The 20213-nt window shown below is 44.1% G+C and overlaps 1 protein-coding gene across 1 annotated transcript in view; it reads left to right on the forward strand.

The window, feature by feature from the left end:
- Positions 1-4288: 4288 nt before the first annotated feature.
- The window catches only part of HSPBP1 (HSPA (Hsp70) binding protein 1), a 45945-nt gene continuing 30020 nt past the window's right edge, over positions 4289-20213 (forward strand). The window contains exon 1 of the mRNA XM_018566345.1: positions 4289-4425. Within this exon, the coding sequence (XP_018421847.1) occupies positions 4300-4425 (126 nt within the window). The 5' untranslated portion in view covers positions 4289-4299. The remainder of the gene's footprint in view (positions 4426-20213) is intronic.

Here is a 20213-nt window from a genome sequence, read left to right on the forward strand (position 1 = left end):
TCCTGTGCGGTGGGCGTGGCTTATGTGGCCTGTGCGGTGGGCACGGCGGCCGCAGCGTGTGGCTCAGGCCGCGCGTGGAGCCCTGAACAGGCAAATCAATCGATAGCCAACGAATCGACGATTGAAAACGTTTTCAATCGTCGATTTTAATCGACTTAATCGATTAACTGTTGCAGCTCTAGATACCGATAAGCTAAGTGTCAAAATTAACTATATAAAGTCCGCTGCCGTGCCAACTATGTAGTGTGAAATTTTTAAAACCATGCACCGCGCTGAACCTCTCTTAACCTCTCCTCTCTTTGTTTGATATATTGTTAAGAGAGGTTCTGCGCGGTGCATTGTTTTAAGAATTAAGAAGAAGTTCATGTAAAGAGTCCACATCTTAAAATGCCTCTCTTCTGTCTGCCTCTTACACAAATGCAGATTTAAAACAAAACAATAAACACTTCTTTTTTTTTTTCTTTCTTTTAGAGGTCCTCCCTACTGCAATCTGGTCAGACTGCCGCTCATCGCTCATCCGGTTCTAATTTAGGTTACACAGTACAGCTCCTCCTGATTTCATTATATATTGTTGGTCTAGCCCTGAAGCAGGGGAGTCCAATTCCCTCAACGCATTGCTGGAGATCTGGTCTGTCAGAACACAAGCACGAACAGGTATCCTTCAACTTCTACGTCTTCATATTTACAAAAGTACCTACCTCCTGGTATGCACATAAGTGTGCTTCCTAATCCCTTATGGACAAACAAGTCCTAATGACAGGGATGATATTGGTAGATTTCGCAGTTGTGTAGGGTTGGGAGAGGATTAGAGCACTGCCTGCATTAGCACTATGTGGAGCACATATGAGTGGATTTTACAGGATTCCAGCAGGGGATTTCAAAGTGGATTTTTTTCGCTTTACCCTGAAGACACAAGGATGATTTAAATTAGAACTATGGCCTCTCTTTTAAAAATAAAGTATGCACAGCAGCACTTGTCATCTGCACTTACAGTTTTTTTTATTTTTGCCCCTCTGTAAAGTCCCAGAAATACCTGTTGATTCTTCCAGTGTAGTCCACCAAATGCAGCTTCCTGTGATAGGATGGCAATAATGCTGCACTGCTCCTGAATTCAGAGCAGAGTTACCACTCTCGTTTAGGCGGTGTATGCTTGTGCTACAGTGGGGTGAAAAAATGTTGCAGGGGACATGGCTATCAGCATTGCCACTGCTGATTCGCAAGCCTGTAGCTTGTTGACATAATGATTTTATGCTCCTAGGCACACCTAGTTCTGGCAACTGTTTTCTGGATTGACAGCACTGCCACTGTGAGCTGCAGTGTCTGGGAGAAGGAGCGTGTGAGACACAAATGAAGGAGGATTTGGCTTAGTCAGGGAAGGGAAAGGATGGTTTCTGTTTTACTTTATAAATGGATTTGGTCCTTGTATGAACTGCCATACAAGAGCCTTTCATTGTACTAATTTAACTGTGCTTAAACTTTCCTGTTGTGTTTTTATACGGTATTTTTTTACTTGGCACCTGAGTGAAAAATACATCCATATCCCAAAACAGTAGAAGGAAGCAACTTAACTTATCAAACTCTTAAAGAGAATCTGTGATTTTTTTTCTTTGCAGGACAATCCTTTAATGCACACCTTTACAGATACACTTACTTGCATTCAGGGGTGTCCCTAGTATACCTGAATAAAGGAATAATGTCACCAGCACACCAGTTTTGTGTGCTGGTGTGCTGGTGACATTATTCCTTTATTCTGTGATTCACACGGTGCCTCCCGTGGTCACTACAAGCACCCACCCAGCTTGGGGTTATTCTGGTTAGGAGTGCAGCAAGACATCCTGTTTTTCCTAGTATACCTGAGGCGCAGAGGAGGGACATGTTTCCGGGGGAGGGGGGCGGTTGATGATCTGCTAGAAGTGCACGCTAACGTAGCTCTGGCCTTCATCCTGGTGGTGCACCTGCCCCAGCCCTGACCAGCATCCTGCTAAGTTCACTGATTGCCAGGAGCTGGGAGGGATGCCGGCCAGAGCGTCCCAAGTTGCTAAGAGCTGGGAGGGGAGAGGTGTATGTCCTGTACACATCTCCCCACCCGGCTCTTAGGAACCTGGGATGGTCTGGCTGGAAAGGGCTCTACCTGCCGCCCCCATGTGATCCAAAGAGATGCCTCCTTAGGCAACAGCCTCATGTTGCCTAATTATAGAAACAGCCCTGCTTGCATTCCTTTCACTCCCTCACTGATCTGTCCAGCTGTTGGGAGTAAAAGGAAAGCCGTGTGTATGCCTGTGGAGTCCGAGCCTACACAGGACTACAGATGAGGGCTGCAACAACTAATCTATTAAATGGATTATAATTGATAATAAGTATAATTGGAAACGATTCTCCTAATCGATTAGTTGATTTTCCATTTGTTGCAGCCGCTCTGCTCTTCCGTTCTCCTCCCAGCTGGTGCTGGCTGCAGCAGTCTGTGTCCCCTTCAATCCCTGCTGCTCTCCCCGCCTGCGTTGGCAGAGGCAGTGGGGACACAGACCACTGCAGCCGGAACCAGCGGAGAGCAGAGAATGCTGTGACTGCATCCCCCCCTGCTGGCCCCCGTACTTCTACTGCTGCCCTGGTCCTTTTCTGCCTCCCGTGCCTCCTCTCACCTGGCCCGACCGTGCCTCCTCTCGCCGTTTGAAATACCCAACAGCAGGCTGGCTATTGCTCCCAGCAATAAAGTAAAAAAAAAAAAAAGTTAAACTAAAATTAGACAAAGTTAAAAATGCAAAACAAATAAAAGAAAAATTAAGTTGAATAAACTAGAATTAAAATAGAAAAATAAAAATTTGTTGGTGTTATTTTAAATAAAGGTTGGTTATTTTATTATATTTGCTTTGAGTTTTACAATTCACATTATTTTAAATCCATGAAACTAAATAAAATGTCTAATGCATACAATTAAAAAAAATATATATAAAAAGTCATTTTCAGTTTCTGCCTGACAAATGTTGCTGCAGCAGGTGCGTTGCGTTGCCATTCATTTCAATGGATCCCAAATGCACCTCCTGTCCGCAGTGTGATCGGCCCGCACTGGAAGGTGCGGTTCTGCAATGTTCTGTGTTCCAGTGCAGTGCGATTTCAAAAAACGTGCATACTGTTTTATTATGCAGTAAACTTTGTCTGTAACGCTGCATTTGTGTATTTTATTTGAAATAAATGACAGTATTAATTTCCCATAACGTCTTCCAGGACAGCATCACGAGATGGAATCTATATCGGATTAATCAAAGTTTTATATCGGCTAACTACTCTATTATGAAAATAAACGTTAGCTGCAGCTAAAATACAGTAAATACGGCAGGAACGTGGTGTGTGTGTGTGTGTGTGTGTGTGTGTGTGTGTGTGGTTCGGGAGGTTGGAGCGAACACTTGCTTTGGCCTAAATTTGAAAAGCATGCTTTTTCTTTAGGCTCTGAAGGCAGAGCTCTGGCCCACCCTCCAGTCTTTGTTCACACCTAGCCGTGAATGCATGAAAAACGCGCAATGCGCTTGTGGTGCCATTAGTTGTTAATTACACCCCAATTGTGGCCAGAATCTGCTACAGAAGCTACTAGCCTGCATTTGCCGTGTGTGTTAAAATCAATGGGGAAATGCGTGGAAAAAAAACATAGGTGAGGCTGCAGGTCATGCTCCTCAATGTTGGTCAGTATGAAATGAAACAAAGGGTGGGCGAGAACAACAATTTTAAAGCGACTATCTGCATAGAATAGTTTCACGTCTTGAATCTGGTCACATCAATGATGGCTCAGAATATCTAGTGTATTATTTCTCTATACGATGTAAACCTATTCTGCAGCACTATACAAAGGATGGACATATCATGCAGACTGAAAATATTGAAGCAGTTAGTGACACGGCTTGTGACAACTGTAAGACATTCAGGCCATGAAGGGGATAACTAGTCAGTTATAGTAAGTCTTGAGAACTGGAAGAATGTGATTTGAAGATTTTACAGTGTGCTGGAAACATATTGGTTAATCCTTTTTCAATCAGGTGGTGAATGTGTGCTTTACTGTGTGTACCACATCCGCACATTGATTACATCGGACAGAAAACAATTCTCGTTGTTGATGTGTATAAGGATGGGTACATGTCTGTGACATATCTAACTGCCTGTGGCCAGTCATAACAGGACTACAACAGCAGCATTACATGTTAGCATGAGTATATTTACCTGAATCACTTTTTTTTCATGCATGCCAAAATATATATCTGCAAATGAAGTCACGTCTTTTTGTTTTTTTGCTGTCCACAGTGGGAAATTGCCATGGCAGACAGAGGACATGAAGAAAACAGACAACATCCACACAGTGCTCAAGGACTGTTGCATATGGCCATTGAGGCTGGTGCAGGGTCAGCCACACCAGACCAAATGGAACAGATGTCTGAAGAGGTATTATTTTAGTTCAAGGGTTTTGGCCTAAATGAAGGATTTATCTGAACAAATGTAATCCCTTATCTGCCAGGGGTGTGGAATTCCTATCGCCCGACACCCTGGACATGCAGTTTCGGGCGCCGGGGAAGTAGTTTTTTTTTGTACATTTAGCCCTGTTCTGGACAAGTGGAGCTAAATGTACATTGGGGAGCCGCCGCTCATTTTATACAAGTGATCTAATCAGATCACTTGTAGGAAAGGAGCAGAGGCGGTCGTGAACGAAGAACGTCCATGCTTCGTCTGCTCTCTGTGTGATCACTGAGACCGCAGCGCTGTAATGATGGCGCCACCTGTCTCAGCTGCAAGGAGGCTTTTATGCCCCTATGTCAGAGGTGGCCGAACTCCGGCCCTCCAGCTGTGGTGGAACTACAAATCCCATGAGGCATTGCAAGATTCTCACATCACAGCCACAGACATGACTCCCGGAGAGATGCATCATGGGATTTGTAGTTTCACCACAGCTGGAGGGCCAGAGTTTGGCCACACCTGCCCTATGTGAATAAAATTAAGCTGGGATACCTTCTCCAATATCAGAACTTCCGGTCAGCGGAAGATTTCCTCTGACCGGCAGTGCCATAGGGGAACATGGAGCCAGCTTCCCGTGCAATCAGGAAGCGGGGCATCGACTAATGACCTTCCTCCCGCTTCCAGGTCATTACTCGCCTCCCAGTTTCCTGATTGGACGAGAAGCTGCCTCGATGTTGATTGGCTGGGAAGCTGGTTTCCCGGGCAATCACAATCAAGCAGGCCAAACAACATGGAGCCTGTTTCCATGGCAATCGGGAAGCCGGGTAGCATCTCATTATCCGCTGCCCGGCTTCCTGATTCCATGGGAAGCCTGCTCCATGCCAACGGAAAGCACCAATACTCTGTATCGGCGAGTCCCGAAAGCAAAATATCAGTACCTGTACTCGATACCCAAAAACCAGTATTGGTGCATCCCTAGTTTTGATTAAAACTATTTTTTTGTATTGCAACAAGTAAATTGTCATGAAGGACAAGTAGATTTGGCCCCTGCTTTAGCCCTTGGATAAGTAGTTTTTAAAAAAATGTCCACACCCCTGGATGCTTACCTATGGTAAAGCAAAGGGATCCTCACATCCCACCACCTTCAATAGTGGGCTCATGTACAACTGTTATTGACAGCACTTGGTGGAATGAATACAGCTGTAAAAAGACATTGCTTCCCATTGTCACTTTATAATGTTTCTGCAGAAGTGAAAAAGTCAACCTGTGATTTGCCACACATTGAAAAGAAACTGGTTCTCTTACTGCCCTATCCAGCTTCACATACTTACATTCATGTCACTCCCCTCCTGTCACAGAATACATATATCCTCCGGGGTATTGGGCTTACTTGGAGATGCAGAACGATCGCCAGGTAGCGACTCCACTGGTGAATACTGATAAAGGCTAGACAAATGTAGGGGCAGAAGTTGGCAAAAAGTCAGCGGAGGCAGCAACAAACTGATGCAGGACACTAGGTCATCTCCCAGGGTAAGACCCCGTTCACACTGAGCGGTTTATTGCGCGATTTACGCTCCAAAATCACGCATATTTCCGCGCAATGTCGCTCAATGTAGCTTGTCCAATGTATTTCAATGGAGCTGTAAACATCTCACAGCTCAATGTCGCCTGTAGCTTGTCGCTCAAGCTTGTAGCTTGAACATAACCTATTTTTCGGCATATGTCGCGCGATTTGGCCCCAATAGACTCAATGGTGTTGCGCATTACAGGCGATATTTCACGACATCGCGCTACAGAAGGGTCACTTTTGCTCAGCAATATGGAAGGAAAGAATGTCACATCAAGACCGCTGTTGATTGGTTACAGTCCAATGTAGCAGCGACGAAGTCCCTCCCAAAAGTCGTGCTACGTAGCGCGACAAAATGTGCACTGTCGCTCAATATGGGGCAATGCAGCTCAATGCCGCTCAGCATGAAATCGAGCGGAAAAACGCGCGATTCTTCATGTCGCTCCACTTGCAGTGCGTACCGGCCCAATTGCGGCCCGGAACGCAGTGCTTCGCATTGAGGCCGGCTCCATTTTTTTTTTCCCGGGCAGGAGGGGGCGCGATGGGCCATTGTAGTGAATGGCGCTGTAGCCACACCCTCCAGCCGCAATGCGATCGCCCGCACAGGATCGCAGGGCACATTGTGCATGGGGTCCGGTACAGTGCGGTTTAAAATAGTGCTTGCAGCATTTTGATTGCACCAGACTGTGCCCTGCGATCCCGTGCGGGCGATCGCATTGCGGCCGGAGGGCGTAGCTACAGCGCCATTCACTTCAATGAGCTGGCTGCAATGCGATACAGTCCGTTCCAGCCGGAACGCACTGCAAGTGGTGTGAACAGGCCTTAAAACGGTACCAAGAACACGGCTGCAGGAGCAGCCATATTCTTACTATAACCACTTCCAGTGGAGGACGTACATTTACGTGAACCCGTGGGAAGTGGTTAAAAACACATACACACACACAACTAAAACAATAGTTAATAATAAAAAATGTCCCTCTCTCTTACCTGCTTACCTGTTTTGCAGGAAGGGAGGCTGCATTCCTGGGGTCCAGTGTGGCACTCGGGGATTCTCCTGATGTCCAGTGGAGAATCAGTGTGATCTCAGGCTGATGCAGACCATACATCGATCCCTGCTAGTCAATGGCAGCACCACTAGGGAGCCATCAGTATGATCTGCATCAGCAAGAGATGCAGATCATACTGATTCCCCACTGGACCACCAGGGAATGATTTTCATTTAATATATTGCCGTTTCGGCAATATATTAAATGGGATGTGGGGACTTACCAGGTTTAAAGATGGCCGCCGCTACTCGCGGCGGCCATCTTTAAAAACCTAATGTGCATTGAGGTTGCAGGTGTGGAATATAAAACCAGCCTTTTTGCTGACGATGTCATGCTCACCATCACCCAACCCCACACCTCAATTCCCAACCTGCTACACGTTTTGGAACGTTTCTCAGGGGTCTCGGGCTTAGTGGTGAACTGGAAGAAGTCGGAGGCCCTGAACGTTTCCCTAACTCAACCTGCATACGACAATTCCTGAAATACCTTGGTGTGAATATCACCCCCACATATTCTACGTTATATACAGCTAATTATATACCCCTATTCCAACACATAAAATCGTTGATGACTAGCTGGGAACACCATAAATTGTCATGGCTCGGAAGAGTGGCGGCGGGTATCCTCCCCAAGTTGTTATATTTCTTTAGAGTCTTGCCAATTGACATATCCCCATTTGCATTACGATCCCTACAAAAACGAATCCTAACATTTAGTTGGCACCCTATGAAACCTAGAGTCTCTAAGACCACCCTCTACAAACATAAAAAAGACGGGGGTATAGGCCTACCCAATATTTTACTTTATTATCAAGCATCCCAATTATTACCCCTTATCACGATACACCAGACGACTAATATCCCTCTATGGATAATGCTAGAAATCCCAGAATGTTCTCCAATCCCACCCTCGGCACTACAGTGGCTGCCGCCTAACAATAGACCCCTTACGCTTAGCCCTATTATGAGCAACACACAGAAAAGTGGGGGGTTTTTGAGAGGTATAACACCAACACTTGATTTCTTTGATATAAAAAAATATATTTATTTGACATATAAAAAAACGTGTACATTTCATGAAATAGAATCTTAGTTCAATATCATCTTAAGTACATTAAAACCATTGCATCCTAGTTCCAATTCATTTTGTTCATGCGCATTCATTTGGGAGATCCATGTATCCAATCCCTACGCGTTTCGCATATTGCTTCCTCAGGGGAGCATGGATCTGTCTAATAGGAGATTTTGAATTTTGAATTAGTTTATCTAGATCACGCAATATATAAATCCATTCTGAAGTCTAAACACCGAAGAAAACTGTGCTTCTGGCGGCTCCGCCGGACAGAGGGACACCCATAACCAAGATCACCCCCTAAGCCCAATCACCTCTCACTTTACCACCCAATGGGATTCCCGGATGCGGATAAAATTCCCCAGATCAAGTGTAGACAGGGATCGATATCCCGACGTCACCACTCCGTCCAGGGGTCAGTTTGGGGGCCCTGGGGCCACAAAAGAGGGTGCCCGTGGAACGAACAATTTTTTGGAGAGCCGCCTGTGCCGAGGAATTAGTTGAGCTATTATATCTCTCTATAGGACGTCATACCTCCTATCGTGTATGTTCATATTCATGTACATATAAGTACGAGTACACACACATATAAGTATTAGGTGGATCATTGACCCAAGATTACCTTTTTACCCGTCTAACCTAATGGGTCCATGTGTCTTCCATATTATTTAACCCTTTTATAAATCCAGTGCTATGTTATTGTGGTCCTATGTCAAATATTAGGACAGAAATAATCATAATAAACTACTTTATATGGATGTAAATAAAACGTGGCACACAAAAAAAAAATGTTTTGTTGCAGTGACTCATTGTGTTTGAAAGTTCCTGAATAAAGAGGAGGGGTGATAAACCCCCTCTAGTGTTCCATCCCTATCTGTTTATATGTATTACTATAAGTGTGTAGTGTCACAATAATCATAATAGTGAATTGAGTGAAAATTACTCGTAGAGTGGACGAAGCATATATCCACTTCTAAGTGATATTGTTAGTTTTATTCTTAGGTTTTTATGTGAAACAAACTTGTTTGTAAAGTGAAAGAAATATCTATTACTTGCTCCCCAATCAGGTGCCCGTCATTCATGTCCTCATCATTCTATTAGCCCTCCCCCTCCACACATAATTAATGCCTCACAAGGCCAACCAAACTTCATTAGTGCACCCAAAACTCCCCCCTCCCCTCCCAGTAAGTGTCGTCCATATGTGTAGCTCCACTTTTCATATTATAGGTAATTCATCATTGCTGGCATTATTATCCTGTTATCCGTCCCTCCATTATCTACACATTTTCCACATACCTGTTGTTTATAAGATACATGCATATAAAGTGGTTTATTATGATGGTTTCTGTCCTAATATTTGACATAGGACCACAATAACATAGCAACATAGGGTTAAATAATATGGAAGACACATGGACCCATTAGGTTAGACGGGTAAAAAGGTCATCTTGGGTCAATGATCCACCTAATACTTATAAGTACGAGTACACACACACATATATGTACATGAATATGAACATACACGATAGGAGGTATGACGTCCTATAGAGAGATATAATAGCTCAACTAATTCCTCGGCACAGGCGGCTCTCCAAAAAAATTGTTCGTTGCACGGGCACCCTCTTTTGTGGCCCCAGGGCCCCCAAATTGACCCCTGGACGGAGTGGTGACGTCGGGATATCGATCCCTGTCTACACTTGATCTGGGGAATTTTATCCGCATCCGGGAATCCCATTGGGTGGTAAGTGAGAGGTGATTGGGCTATGGGGGTGATCTTGGTGATGGGTGTCCTTCTGTCCCGCGGAGCCGCCAGAAGCAGTTTTCTTCGGTGTTTAGACTTCAGAATGGATTTACATATTGCGTGATCTAGATAAACTAATTCAAAATCTCCTATTAGACAGATCCATGCTCCCCTGAGGAAGCAATATGTGAAACACGTAGGGATTGGATACATGGATCTCCCAAATGAATGCGCACAAACAAAATGAATTGGAACTAGGATGCAATGGTTTTAATGTACTTAAGATGATATTGAACTAAGATTCTATTTCATGAAATGTACACATGTGTTTTATTATATGTCAAATAAATATATTTTTTTATATCAAAGAAATCAAGTGTTGGTGTTTACCTCTCAAAAAAAACCCACTTTTCTGTGTGTTGTTCCAAATGGTTATTACCTGAAGGGGGAGAGGTTACACCCGGTGACCACTGAGGTAGCAATTCACCATTGTATTTCTAGCCCTATTATGAGGCAAGCTTTAAAAGTGTGGGACTCTCTGAAATATTCAGCAGACTTAATATCTCCCTACCTGCCCCTTCTCCCTCTTCTTACCCAGCCATTGTTCCTCCCTGCATATACTAATCCGGAACAATTTAAATGGTGGAGCAACAATGGGTTTAAAATACTGAATGACTTCTTTAGCAATACTACTGTCCCCACCTGGTCATACCTTTTAAAGAACATAAACAGATCCCTGATGCAGAGCTATTCCGTTACTTCCAAATAAGACACTGGGTATCCTCTCTGCAAGACCGGAGAACTCCACACAGGTCACTTACTTGCTTTGAGCATATATGCCTGCACTCGCCAGATGGGCCCAAACAGGTGTCAATCTTGTACTCCAAACTCAACTCTCTGACGCGCATTAATCAACACTCTTATCCTGCCAAATGGGCCTCTGATCTCAATATAGATTGGACTGAGGAGGATTGGGGCAGGGCCTGGAGAAACATTTCCCGAAGCTCTCTTAGTGTCACCAATATAGAGGTGGCATATAAGGTGATGTTTCGCTGGTACCTGGTCCCTACTCGTTTGGCCAAAATATTCCCTACCTCATCCGCTGCCTGCTTCCGTGGGTGACATGCTACCTGGTGACATGCTCCACGTTTGGTGGACCTGTCCGTTCGCCTCCCGCTTCTGGACTAAAATTTATCGTCTACTAACCCGCCTATTTAACACCCGTATTCCTAAGAATCCTGTACAGGCCCTATTACACGCCACAATACCTGGTTTAACTACACCCCAAGGCTCCTTAGCACATCAGATCTTTCTAGAGGCCAAATTAACTCTAGCAGGTAACTGTAAAAAGCAAATCATCCCATATCGCGAATTTACACTTAGGTTAGACAACATCATGACAAGTGAGAGATTATCCAGTGTCCTAACAGATACCCATGCTACATTTTTGAAGATTTGGGAGCCTTGGGTGTTACACCAACATCCTGACTTGGATGTGGAAACCCTTAGACATCTATAGGAGGATTATTGTGGGACAAGGTGGATGCCCCCATAACGGAGATAGGCAGCGGAACCATTAAACCGACTTCGCAATGCAACCAACAATACGCCAAACCGATGGATTTACTCCCCACCCCACCCTTCCTCCCCCTTTTTATTCCTCTCTCCTTCAAAATATTTTCGTTTCAATACTCTTTACTTGCGGTAGATAGCCATGTAGCATGTATGATCATTTTGTACTTTTTTTTTTTTTTTTTACCCAACCTAAATATGTGAAAACCATATCTACTGAAACCTATGTGTACTGTCTACGCTATTTACGGAAATTTAATAAAAACCTTTGTTACAAAAACCTAATGTGCAGCCAGTCATTGCAGTGGGGACAGGGGGCTCGCACAGAGCACCCCAGGTAAGGATCTCGAGTGTGCGGATCCTCCGGTGCTGCGGGGGCCCAGCCGCCTCCACCTCCTGCCAGTCATGTGTGGCCGTCGGCCGATACTCGTGTAAGGTTCTCGGGCCCCTCAGGCGGCCCGGGCCCCTTACTTGAGTATCGGCCATACCCCCCTGACGGCGGCCCTGGTAGCAGCTGTGAAGCACACCCACTGCTTGCAGTCTAGTGCATGCAGTAAGTAGAGTTTCCAGCAGATGACAGCAAAACAACTAAGTGTGGAAAAAGGCTGCACTATGATGAAGCATCCACAAGATGGCGAAACATTAGGTTTGGTTGGGACACTTCCATAAACAATCCTTCACACACCACTGGCTGCGATGCTTCATTTGTACCAACTGACACTCCACACATACAAGATTAAATCAACCTTTAGCCAACAACCGTTTCGTGCAGTACCTCATCAAAGAAGTAGCCTATATGCCTTTTTATGACTCTGTATTTGAGCAATTACAGTGGGTTCTTAAAGCAGACCTTTACCCATATCTTTAAAATAACCACACACCTTTTTAGAAAGGTTTAGTAATAGCAATCTACAAACACATACTTCTAGATAATTGCAGGCTTTGTATTATTTGCATACCTTATGTTGCTTTCCTTCCCCAGTTTTCTGACAGTGGCCATGTTTACTAAGGGCAGATTACTAGCTCTCCTATTTCCTGGATTACTGGCACATGTGACTAGACATGTGACCATGCACATCATCTCAGGGGAGGAAAATACCTTTCCCTGAGATCTCATGAGATTACAAATTTCCCAGCTATGCTCTGCTAATGACAAGACAATGCCAGTGTCCATTGCTCTGGCAAACGGAAGTCATTTGCACTTTCAAAGCAGAAAGTGAATGCTGTGTAAGTATTTTAAAATTTACAGCATTTTACACCTGACATGTCTATGTTATTATTAATCAACATACATAGAGGGATACATTGGTATAATCTGATTTTAGAGTGTGAAGGTCCGCTTTAGCTCTCCCTGTGGATATACACCACCGTCTTTTAGGATGGAATGTATAGCTTGCTCCTCTAAAGAGAGCTGCTGTGATAGCGTTGTGAGAAAATGGAAGATTGTTTGAATGTTTTGGTTTGATACATTGGACCTGTAAGAGTTCAATTGTTACATTTAGTCTGTATAAAATATGAATTAAAATTTAAAGCAACCCGGTCAACCAATATCAAATTGAAAATAAAGCTGTTACCTGGGGTAAATAAAAAGAGTATAAATACGCTGAGGAATCATCACACTAAAGCTGGCCATACACCTATAGATTATCTACAGATTTTCTATGGTCAGATGGGAAAAAGTGCAACAAATTTCTCCATCTATGCTAAACTGTGTGGATGGAGGAATCTCCCACTGGGCCAAGCTTCAGTATCTTGCTAGTCGGCCCCGCTGGCTCTCAAAACACATAAACAATGCTTGCATCCAATCAGATTGTTCAGGTGTTTTGAGAGCTAGCGGGGCCAAACAGTTTAGCGCAGATGGAGTTATCTGTTGCACTCTTTCCATCTGACCATAGAAAATCTGCAGATAATCTATAGGTGTATGGCCAGCTTAAGTCTGTTGGGAAACTGATGAATGTTGTTCTCCAATGTTTCTGTGCTTTCTGGTTTCTTCTACCAACCCCTAAGTGCTTACACAACACTAATATGAAGTGGAGGTCAGCGGGAGGAACCAGGGAGGGGTTTAGACACACAGGTTTATTTGATGACAGGGTAAATAATTGTATCTGCCTTTTAAGTATTTATATTAAATATTATAAACTAGAGGCCATCACCTAAAATTGGTGGAAAAAAAATTCCAGCACAAGGGGCGAAAGGGGTTCTTCACAGTAAGATCAGTTAGGGTCTGGAACTCACTGCCACAGGCGGTGATTTCAGCAAATAATGTGGAATTGTTCAAGAAACTTTTGGACGATTTCTTAAGGGACCGTAATATACAGGGGTACGGGTACTCCTAGAATGAGATCCTAATAGGTTGGACTTGATGGACTAATGTCTTTATTCAACCTCAAATACTATATAATAATATTATTTAATACTGAACTACATGGAGATGAGTGCAGTAATGTATGCAACTTAAACAGGGGCGTCCCCGAGGCCAGGTGTCACCCGGTTTCTAGACCGGGTGACACCCCGCTGTGTCGTCATCGCGCGTGCATGGCCATCTGATTGATGCCTGCCGGGGGCCATTTTTTGGTGATTTACACCGGCAGAGAGAAGAGGGGACATTCTCCCGGCGGGATGAGGAATGCCGCCGGGTCCCCCCTCTCCTGACACTGTCGGGCTCTCGGTCCTTTACCGAGTGCCCGACTTTTTAGAGGGGGTGACACCAAAATGACAGTCATTTTGGTGTCACCCGGGTGCGGGCTGCACCCCCCCCTTGTGATGCCACTGAACTTAAATGACTTCAGCATCTTGTACAGCAGCACTTAAATTTTAGAATTCAACTCTTTTTTTTGGCATATATCTACTGGTTGCTACCATTTGTTGTAATTTGTAACATTTAAAAAAAAAAAATAAAGTTACCAAAAAGGTAAATGCTTACCTGTGTCTCCGCCGCTTGGTCTGAAGATCTGAAGCTTCATCCTGCATGGCCGCTCGAGATGGGGCGGGCGCATGAGCAGTAGAGATCTTCGGCGGGGAGAAGAGAAGACACGCAGTGGAGCTGAATGCACGCAGTTGGGAGCGTGCACGTCGGACAGACACCATGGGACAGGAAGGGACAGCAGTCTGAGCTGCATCAGACAACGGCACGAGCGCTGGGGGGACTCCTTAATACAAATGGAAGGAAGAAGATGATCGGATCAAGAGGCCTCACTTAATGTAAGTCCTTAACTGCCTCCGGGCCGGCCGTAGTAAAAAAAAACGGCCGACCGGGAGCTCACCAGATCTGAGCGGGCGTCTTTAGACGTCCGCTCAGACACGCCCCCTTGCGCTCGGAGCTTCATCAGCTTCTTTTGGGGGGTCCTAGGTGACATCAGGGGTTTTGGAGACCCCTGATGTCTCCATAAAGAGGACCTGTCACATATTTTGCTATCACATAAGGGGAGTTTAATTAGCTTCCGTATGTGATAGCAATAAAGTTTAGTGGAAAAAAAAAAAGGAAAAAAAAATGTAAGTTCCCCCCACCCCCCAAAATTTAAAGTTACACATAAAAAAATAAAAAAAACAATTTTTTTTTAAAAAGTCCCCACCCATACATACACGCATGCAAACATGCGTCGGGGGCGCATACGTGCAAAAAAGACGATTGCGCCCATTATGCCGCACATGTTACATATCGCCGCGAACGTCGGAGTGAGAGCAATAATTCTAGGTATGGTAGTTATCTGCGATTTCGCAGGTGCGTGCAATTTTAAAGCATGACATGTTTGGTGTCTATTTACCCAACGTGACCCGATCTTTTATATTTTACCAAAAAACTGGGTAATAATAAATGTTTCCTAACATAATGTAAAACATTTTCTGTCATTTTTCCTAATTATAGTAAAAAATTAAAACCGCAGTGGTGTTTAAATACCACCAAAAGAAAGCTCTATCTGTCCCCAAAAAATTGAATAAAATTCATTTCAGTACAGCGTTGCATGACGCAATAAACGTCAGTCAAAGTACTGCAGCGCTGAACACTGACAAATGGCCTGGCCAGGAAGGGGGTCTAAACACCTGGTCTTGAAGTGGTTAAAGCAGCATGGGGGGGTGGAGAGGAAAAAATGTGTGACTTTAACCTAGGAGAGAAAGGGGCACCATTAGGAGTCGGTCAGACTATGCTACTGAACATGAGCATGTGCTGGCAAAGGACCATGCTGACAGCAAGAAAGAGCAAAGAGATGACCCTATGTCTGCTGCTGCTCAGTCACTAAGCAATCACAGGCTGGGAGGTTGTCTAGCTGTGTTCATTAACTGCACCAGAGAAAAGTCATGTCCGCAGACTAGCTGTGCTGTGTAATGGGAAGTACATCCAAAATTGGCTTAGTTTCCAAAATGTGAAAATATGTCTATTCTGTGGAAAACAATGACTGACAAGGGCGCCTTGGGCAGGAGCAATAGAAAATCTAAGGAGGGTAGAAGCCACAAACCAAATTTGTAGGAGTCCAAGCGTATGTATTTCTTTCTAGAAATCGATGTATCTTTGGACTTATTCTCCTCACACCTTCAAGTATATGATGTGGCTGTGTAAATTCCATGATTAGCTGGCCAACAATGCAACATCTTTGTCAGATTAAAGCAGCTCCTATATTTATATTTCAATGAAGAAGACCTTTATCAACTAAATGAACGAATGTACTGGTAAGCTGCCACATATTTCAATTTTGTTTTTGGGTTCAAATACACTTTAAGGAATAGCCAGTTACCCTAAAGTCATGAGTTGGGTGAAACAAAATTGTTGTGCTGTTTTGTTCACTTCTGATTTTGTTTGATAAAGAATATGAATTGAATCCTCATCTGAGGTCTCAAAATATTGCCCTGTCTATGGCTATGCCCCACATAATGCAGACATTATAGCTGGTAAGGCATTATGGTAAGTGCTCTCCAGGTGTAGAATGTGATGTTCTGCTATATACCTATATGAACCTCTGGTAAATTCCTGGTTGAAGGTCAGTGGAACCATAGGAAGTAATCTTGATATCAATATTTCCTTCACCCTATGTATATTTAAGGAGGGTGGAACTTATAAATTCCAACATAAGAACTTTGTTCCAAGGTTAAGTCCTGCACTTTCTTTCTAAGTATTAATCATGTCCGCATTAGGTAGTCAGTTCAGGACTCCAGCCAAAATGGGTATTATGTTAATACCCCTTTTTGGCCACCCTCCATTTGGAATTTAAACAGGAATTATGTTTACAGTGGCTTTGGGTCTTTATCCATGTGCTGCATCCCATTTGCTTTTTTTTAAACTCTGGTGCTGCAGATTGTTCAGAAGGTTTAATCCTCTCTCTCTCTCATGGATTCCACGGCTTCCTCGACACTTTAGCAGCCCCACACAATCTTACCCATTACATGTCATTTTTTTCAGTGTTGTTTTATTGTTTGTACATAATGAAAAGGATTAAGAAACAAATACTTCAAGATGAATATACTGTTTAACATATATACATATTTGTATTCAGAGGAGTATAGTGGTCGGGCTAAGCTGCAGGTCTGTAGATGACAATTTAGGGCATATTATCCTTGGACATACACCGGATAGTTCATCATACAATTGCTTCTTTACATCCACAATTATGGCGTGGCCTGTTGTTGTTATATTACACAACCCCTTTGCTTCTGATACCGAAGTCATTGTTTTGTGCAGATACAAGGGTTATGGCTAGATGTTCAAATGTAATGTAATTTCACATGATGACTTGCAAAAGTAGTGGCCTTAAAAATTGTTAAAGGAAACCCGTACTGAGAAGAATCTGAAGGCAGCCATTCTAGTTACCTCCTGGCTGTCTTTGATTTGGAAAGGGAAATAACCTCCTCTAGGGTTTTATTACTCTGTCGCTTTGTTGAAATTTACCTTTTGGATGATCCTCAACAGGGACACTGATAGCAATAAAGAGTTCATAGGGGTTCTGGCCTCCTCCAGATTTCTCCATGTGCAACAAATTTCTCCATCTACGCTAAAACAGAGTGTTCTTACTGCTGTCCACAAAAAAAAAAAAAATTTGGCTGGAGATGCACTTTAATGCTTTGAGTCACTGTCTAGGAACAAGCGTGCAACCACTAAGTCTCCCCTGATAAAGTAGGTTCCCTCCTGCATACTTGTTTAGGGCCGGTTCACACCACAAACAGTTCCAGAGCGGTCAGGCTCTGGAACGAACTGTATCGCATTCCAGCTGGCTACCTGCGTTCAGGAGCAGGAGGGGTTGTGGCGGTGCATTGAAGTCAATGGCACCGCAGCCACACCCTCTGCCCTCAGGTGCTTGCAGCATTTTTGCAGATTGCGCTGGACCGGAGCGCAGGCACTAATGTGCTACACGTGCGGGCAGGGTGTGTGGCTTCGGTGCCCTTGACTTCAATGCACCACCACGCCCCCTCCCAGTCCCTGAAAGCAGGGAGCTGGCCAGAGTGCGTTCCAGAGCCTGAACGCTCTGAAACGCACTGTTTGTGGTGTGAACCGGCCCTTAGTCAGGTTGATATACGATAAGCAAACTATTTAATCAAACCTCCCAACTACTCCTTAATTGAAGGGACTGTCCCTCATGTGGAACAAAGTCCCTCTTTCCTCCTTGGTTGTCCGTCTTTTTGGTCCGATGTACAGTATCTATGAAAATGTACTATTTAACCACCAAAAGTGTTATTTTGCACTAAAATCTTTTTCTCTCAACTATCTTGTTTTCCATTTTGAAAAGTCAGTATAAAGGAAGAATAATTGTGAAAATAAAACAATTCTGGGTTCAACCAATCGTTTTTGGCATATAAATTAGCAGGGCTTGAAAAATCCACTCGTCCTCTCGTCTGTGACGAGAGGACGGTGGAGCCCGACGAGCAGCTAACGGCCGGCCGGGAGCTTAACACGGTCAAGCGATCGAGCGTCTCTAGAGACGCTCGATCGCTTGTATTAGCAGCTGTCACTGCCGTTGCTGGTCCCGAGATCCGCTGTGCCCGATGCGGCCAGGACTGGCACGGCTCTGTGACAGGAGAGCAAAGGGAGTACAGTATAAGAACTCCCTTTGATCTCCTCTCAGTCCCTGAATGCAGGAAGTGATGTATATTACATCACTTCCTGCATTCAGTGTCACTCTCCAGCTAGAGAAGCGGATGAAGCCGATCTCTGCTTCATCAGCTTCTCTGGGGGTCCCTAGGTGACATTAGGGGTCTTGGAGACCCCTGATGTCTCCATAAAGAGGACCCATCATGTAAATTGGCTATCCCATAGGGGGCTAATAGCAATAAAGTTGTGTTTAAAAAAAAAAAAAAGTAATACAAAGATTAAAGAATCTTAAAAAAGAAAACCTTTTTTTAAGTCGCCGCCACCCACATATACACGCAGATATGCGTCGGGTGCTCCTACGTACGAAAACGACGATTGCACCTATTGTGCCGCACATGTTACATATCGCTGCAAACGTCAGAGTGAGAGCAATAATTTTAGAGCCATTAATCACTGATAATGCTAAACTGATGAGCAGTAAAAGCGTTTTAATCGTCGCCTATGGGCGTTTTTTGCGATTTTTGCAGGCGCACGCAATTTTAAGGTTTGACACCGACTTTTATGTTTTACTAAAAATATGGGTAAGACTAAATGTTTTATAACATAATGTAGGGAAACTTTTTTTTTTTTTTTTTTAATTTCTTTATTTTTTTTACATTAATGGTACTTTTTTCATTATATAGTAAAAAAAAAAAAAACTCCCCGTGGGGTCACAAAAGAAAGCTCTATCTGTCCCCAAAAATGTTTAACATAAATTGCAAGGCTATAGTCCGGTCATGCTGACTGGTGAAATTTTTGACTGACTGGTGAGACACCGTCAAATTTTTCAAGCCCTGTAAATTAGGGATGCACCAATATATCGGCCGCCGAAACATATCGGTCGAAAATTACACTTTTGGCATAATGACGAAATTGCCATTTTCTAGCCGATACATCAGTACATCCATTCTTTCTCTCCTCTCCAACCGGGTGCTCCAGCGGGGAGGAGAAAAACTGTCACAGGAGGCCGAGCGCTACAGGATGAAAGCGCTGTGAGCGGCCGGCGTCTCTCCTCCCCGCAGCGCTCAGCCTCCTGTGACAGATCAGAGGAGAGCAGTGTGGGCAGCGAGAGCCAGCGCTGTCACAGAAGGCTGAGCTCCACTAGCTTAGCTTCCTGTGACAGCGTGTCAGGAAGGAGAGCGGGTACAATCAGTAAATGATCAGCGATCGCTGAGTGTTTGTAAATAATTGAGGACATAGCATGTTGACTATATCCTCAATTATGAATTAATGGGAAGTGATCTAAATCAGTGGTCCCCAACCCCCAGGCTGCGGACCGGTACCGGGCCGCCCAAGGAACATTAAATTATTTCCATTTTATTTACTGTGGTGTATTTCTCTCGGGTTTGTCCGACTTTCCAGGACGAGAAGTTAACCGGGAGCTGAGAGACGTCACCTAAAGCCGCACCAATACCGCGCATGCGCAAAATATTGTGATATCGGGGCGGTTTTAGGTGACGTCTGGAGCTGAGCGGCTGCAAGCGGCAGTGGCGTTGTAGCTTTGGTAAAGAGAAGGTGTGCATCGCTCTTCTCTCTGTTCACCGGTACTTTCTCATGTTTAACAGTGCTTGGTGTACGTGTATATTGTGTTTGCTCAAATTTAACCCACAAATTAGCAAAAATTAGTACGAAACAGACGTCGTTAGAAAGTTTTCTTGGGAAAAAGAAAAGGCCCAGTGAAGAGACAGAAGAAGGGCCTTCAACATCAAAGAAACATGTAACTTTTAA

The sequence above is a fragment of the Nanorana parkeri genome, unplaced genomic scaffold (assembly GCF_000935625.1).
Source record: "Nanorana parkeri isolate BGI_ZX_2015 unplaced genomic scaffold, ASM93562v1 scaffold939, whole genome shotgun sequence".
Classification (NCBI taxonomy): Eukaryota; Metazoa; Chordata; class Amphibia; order Anura; family Dicroglossidae; genus Nanorana; species Nanorana parkeri.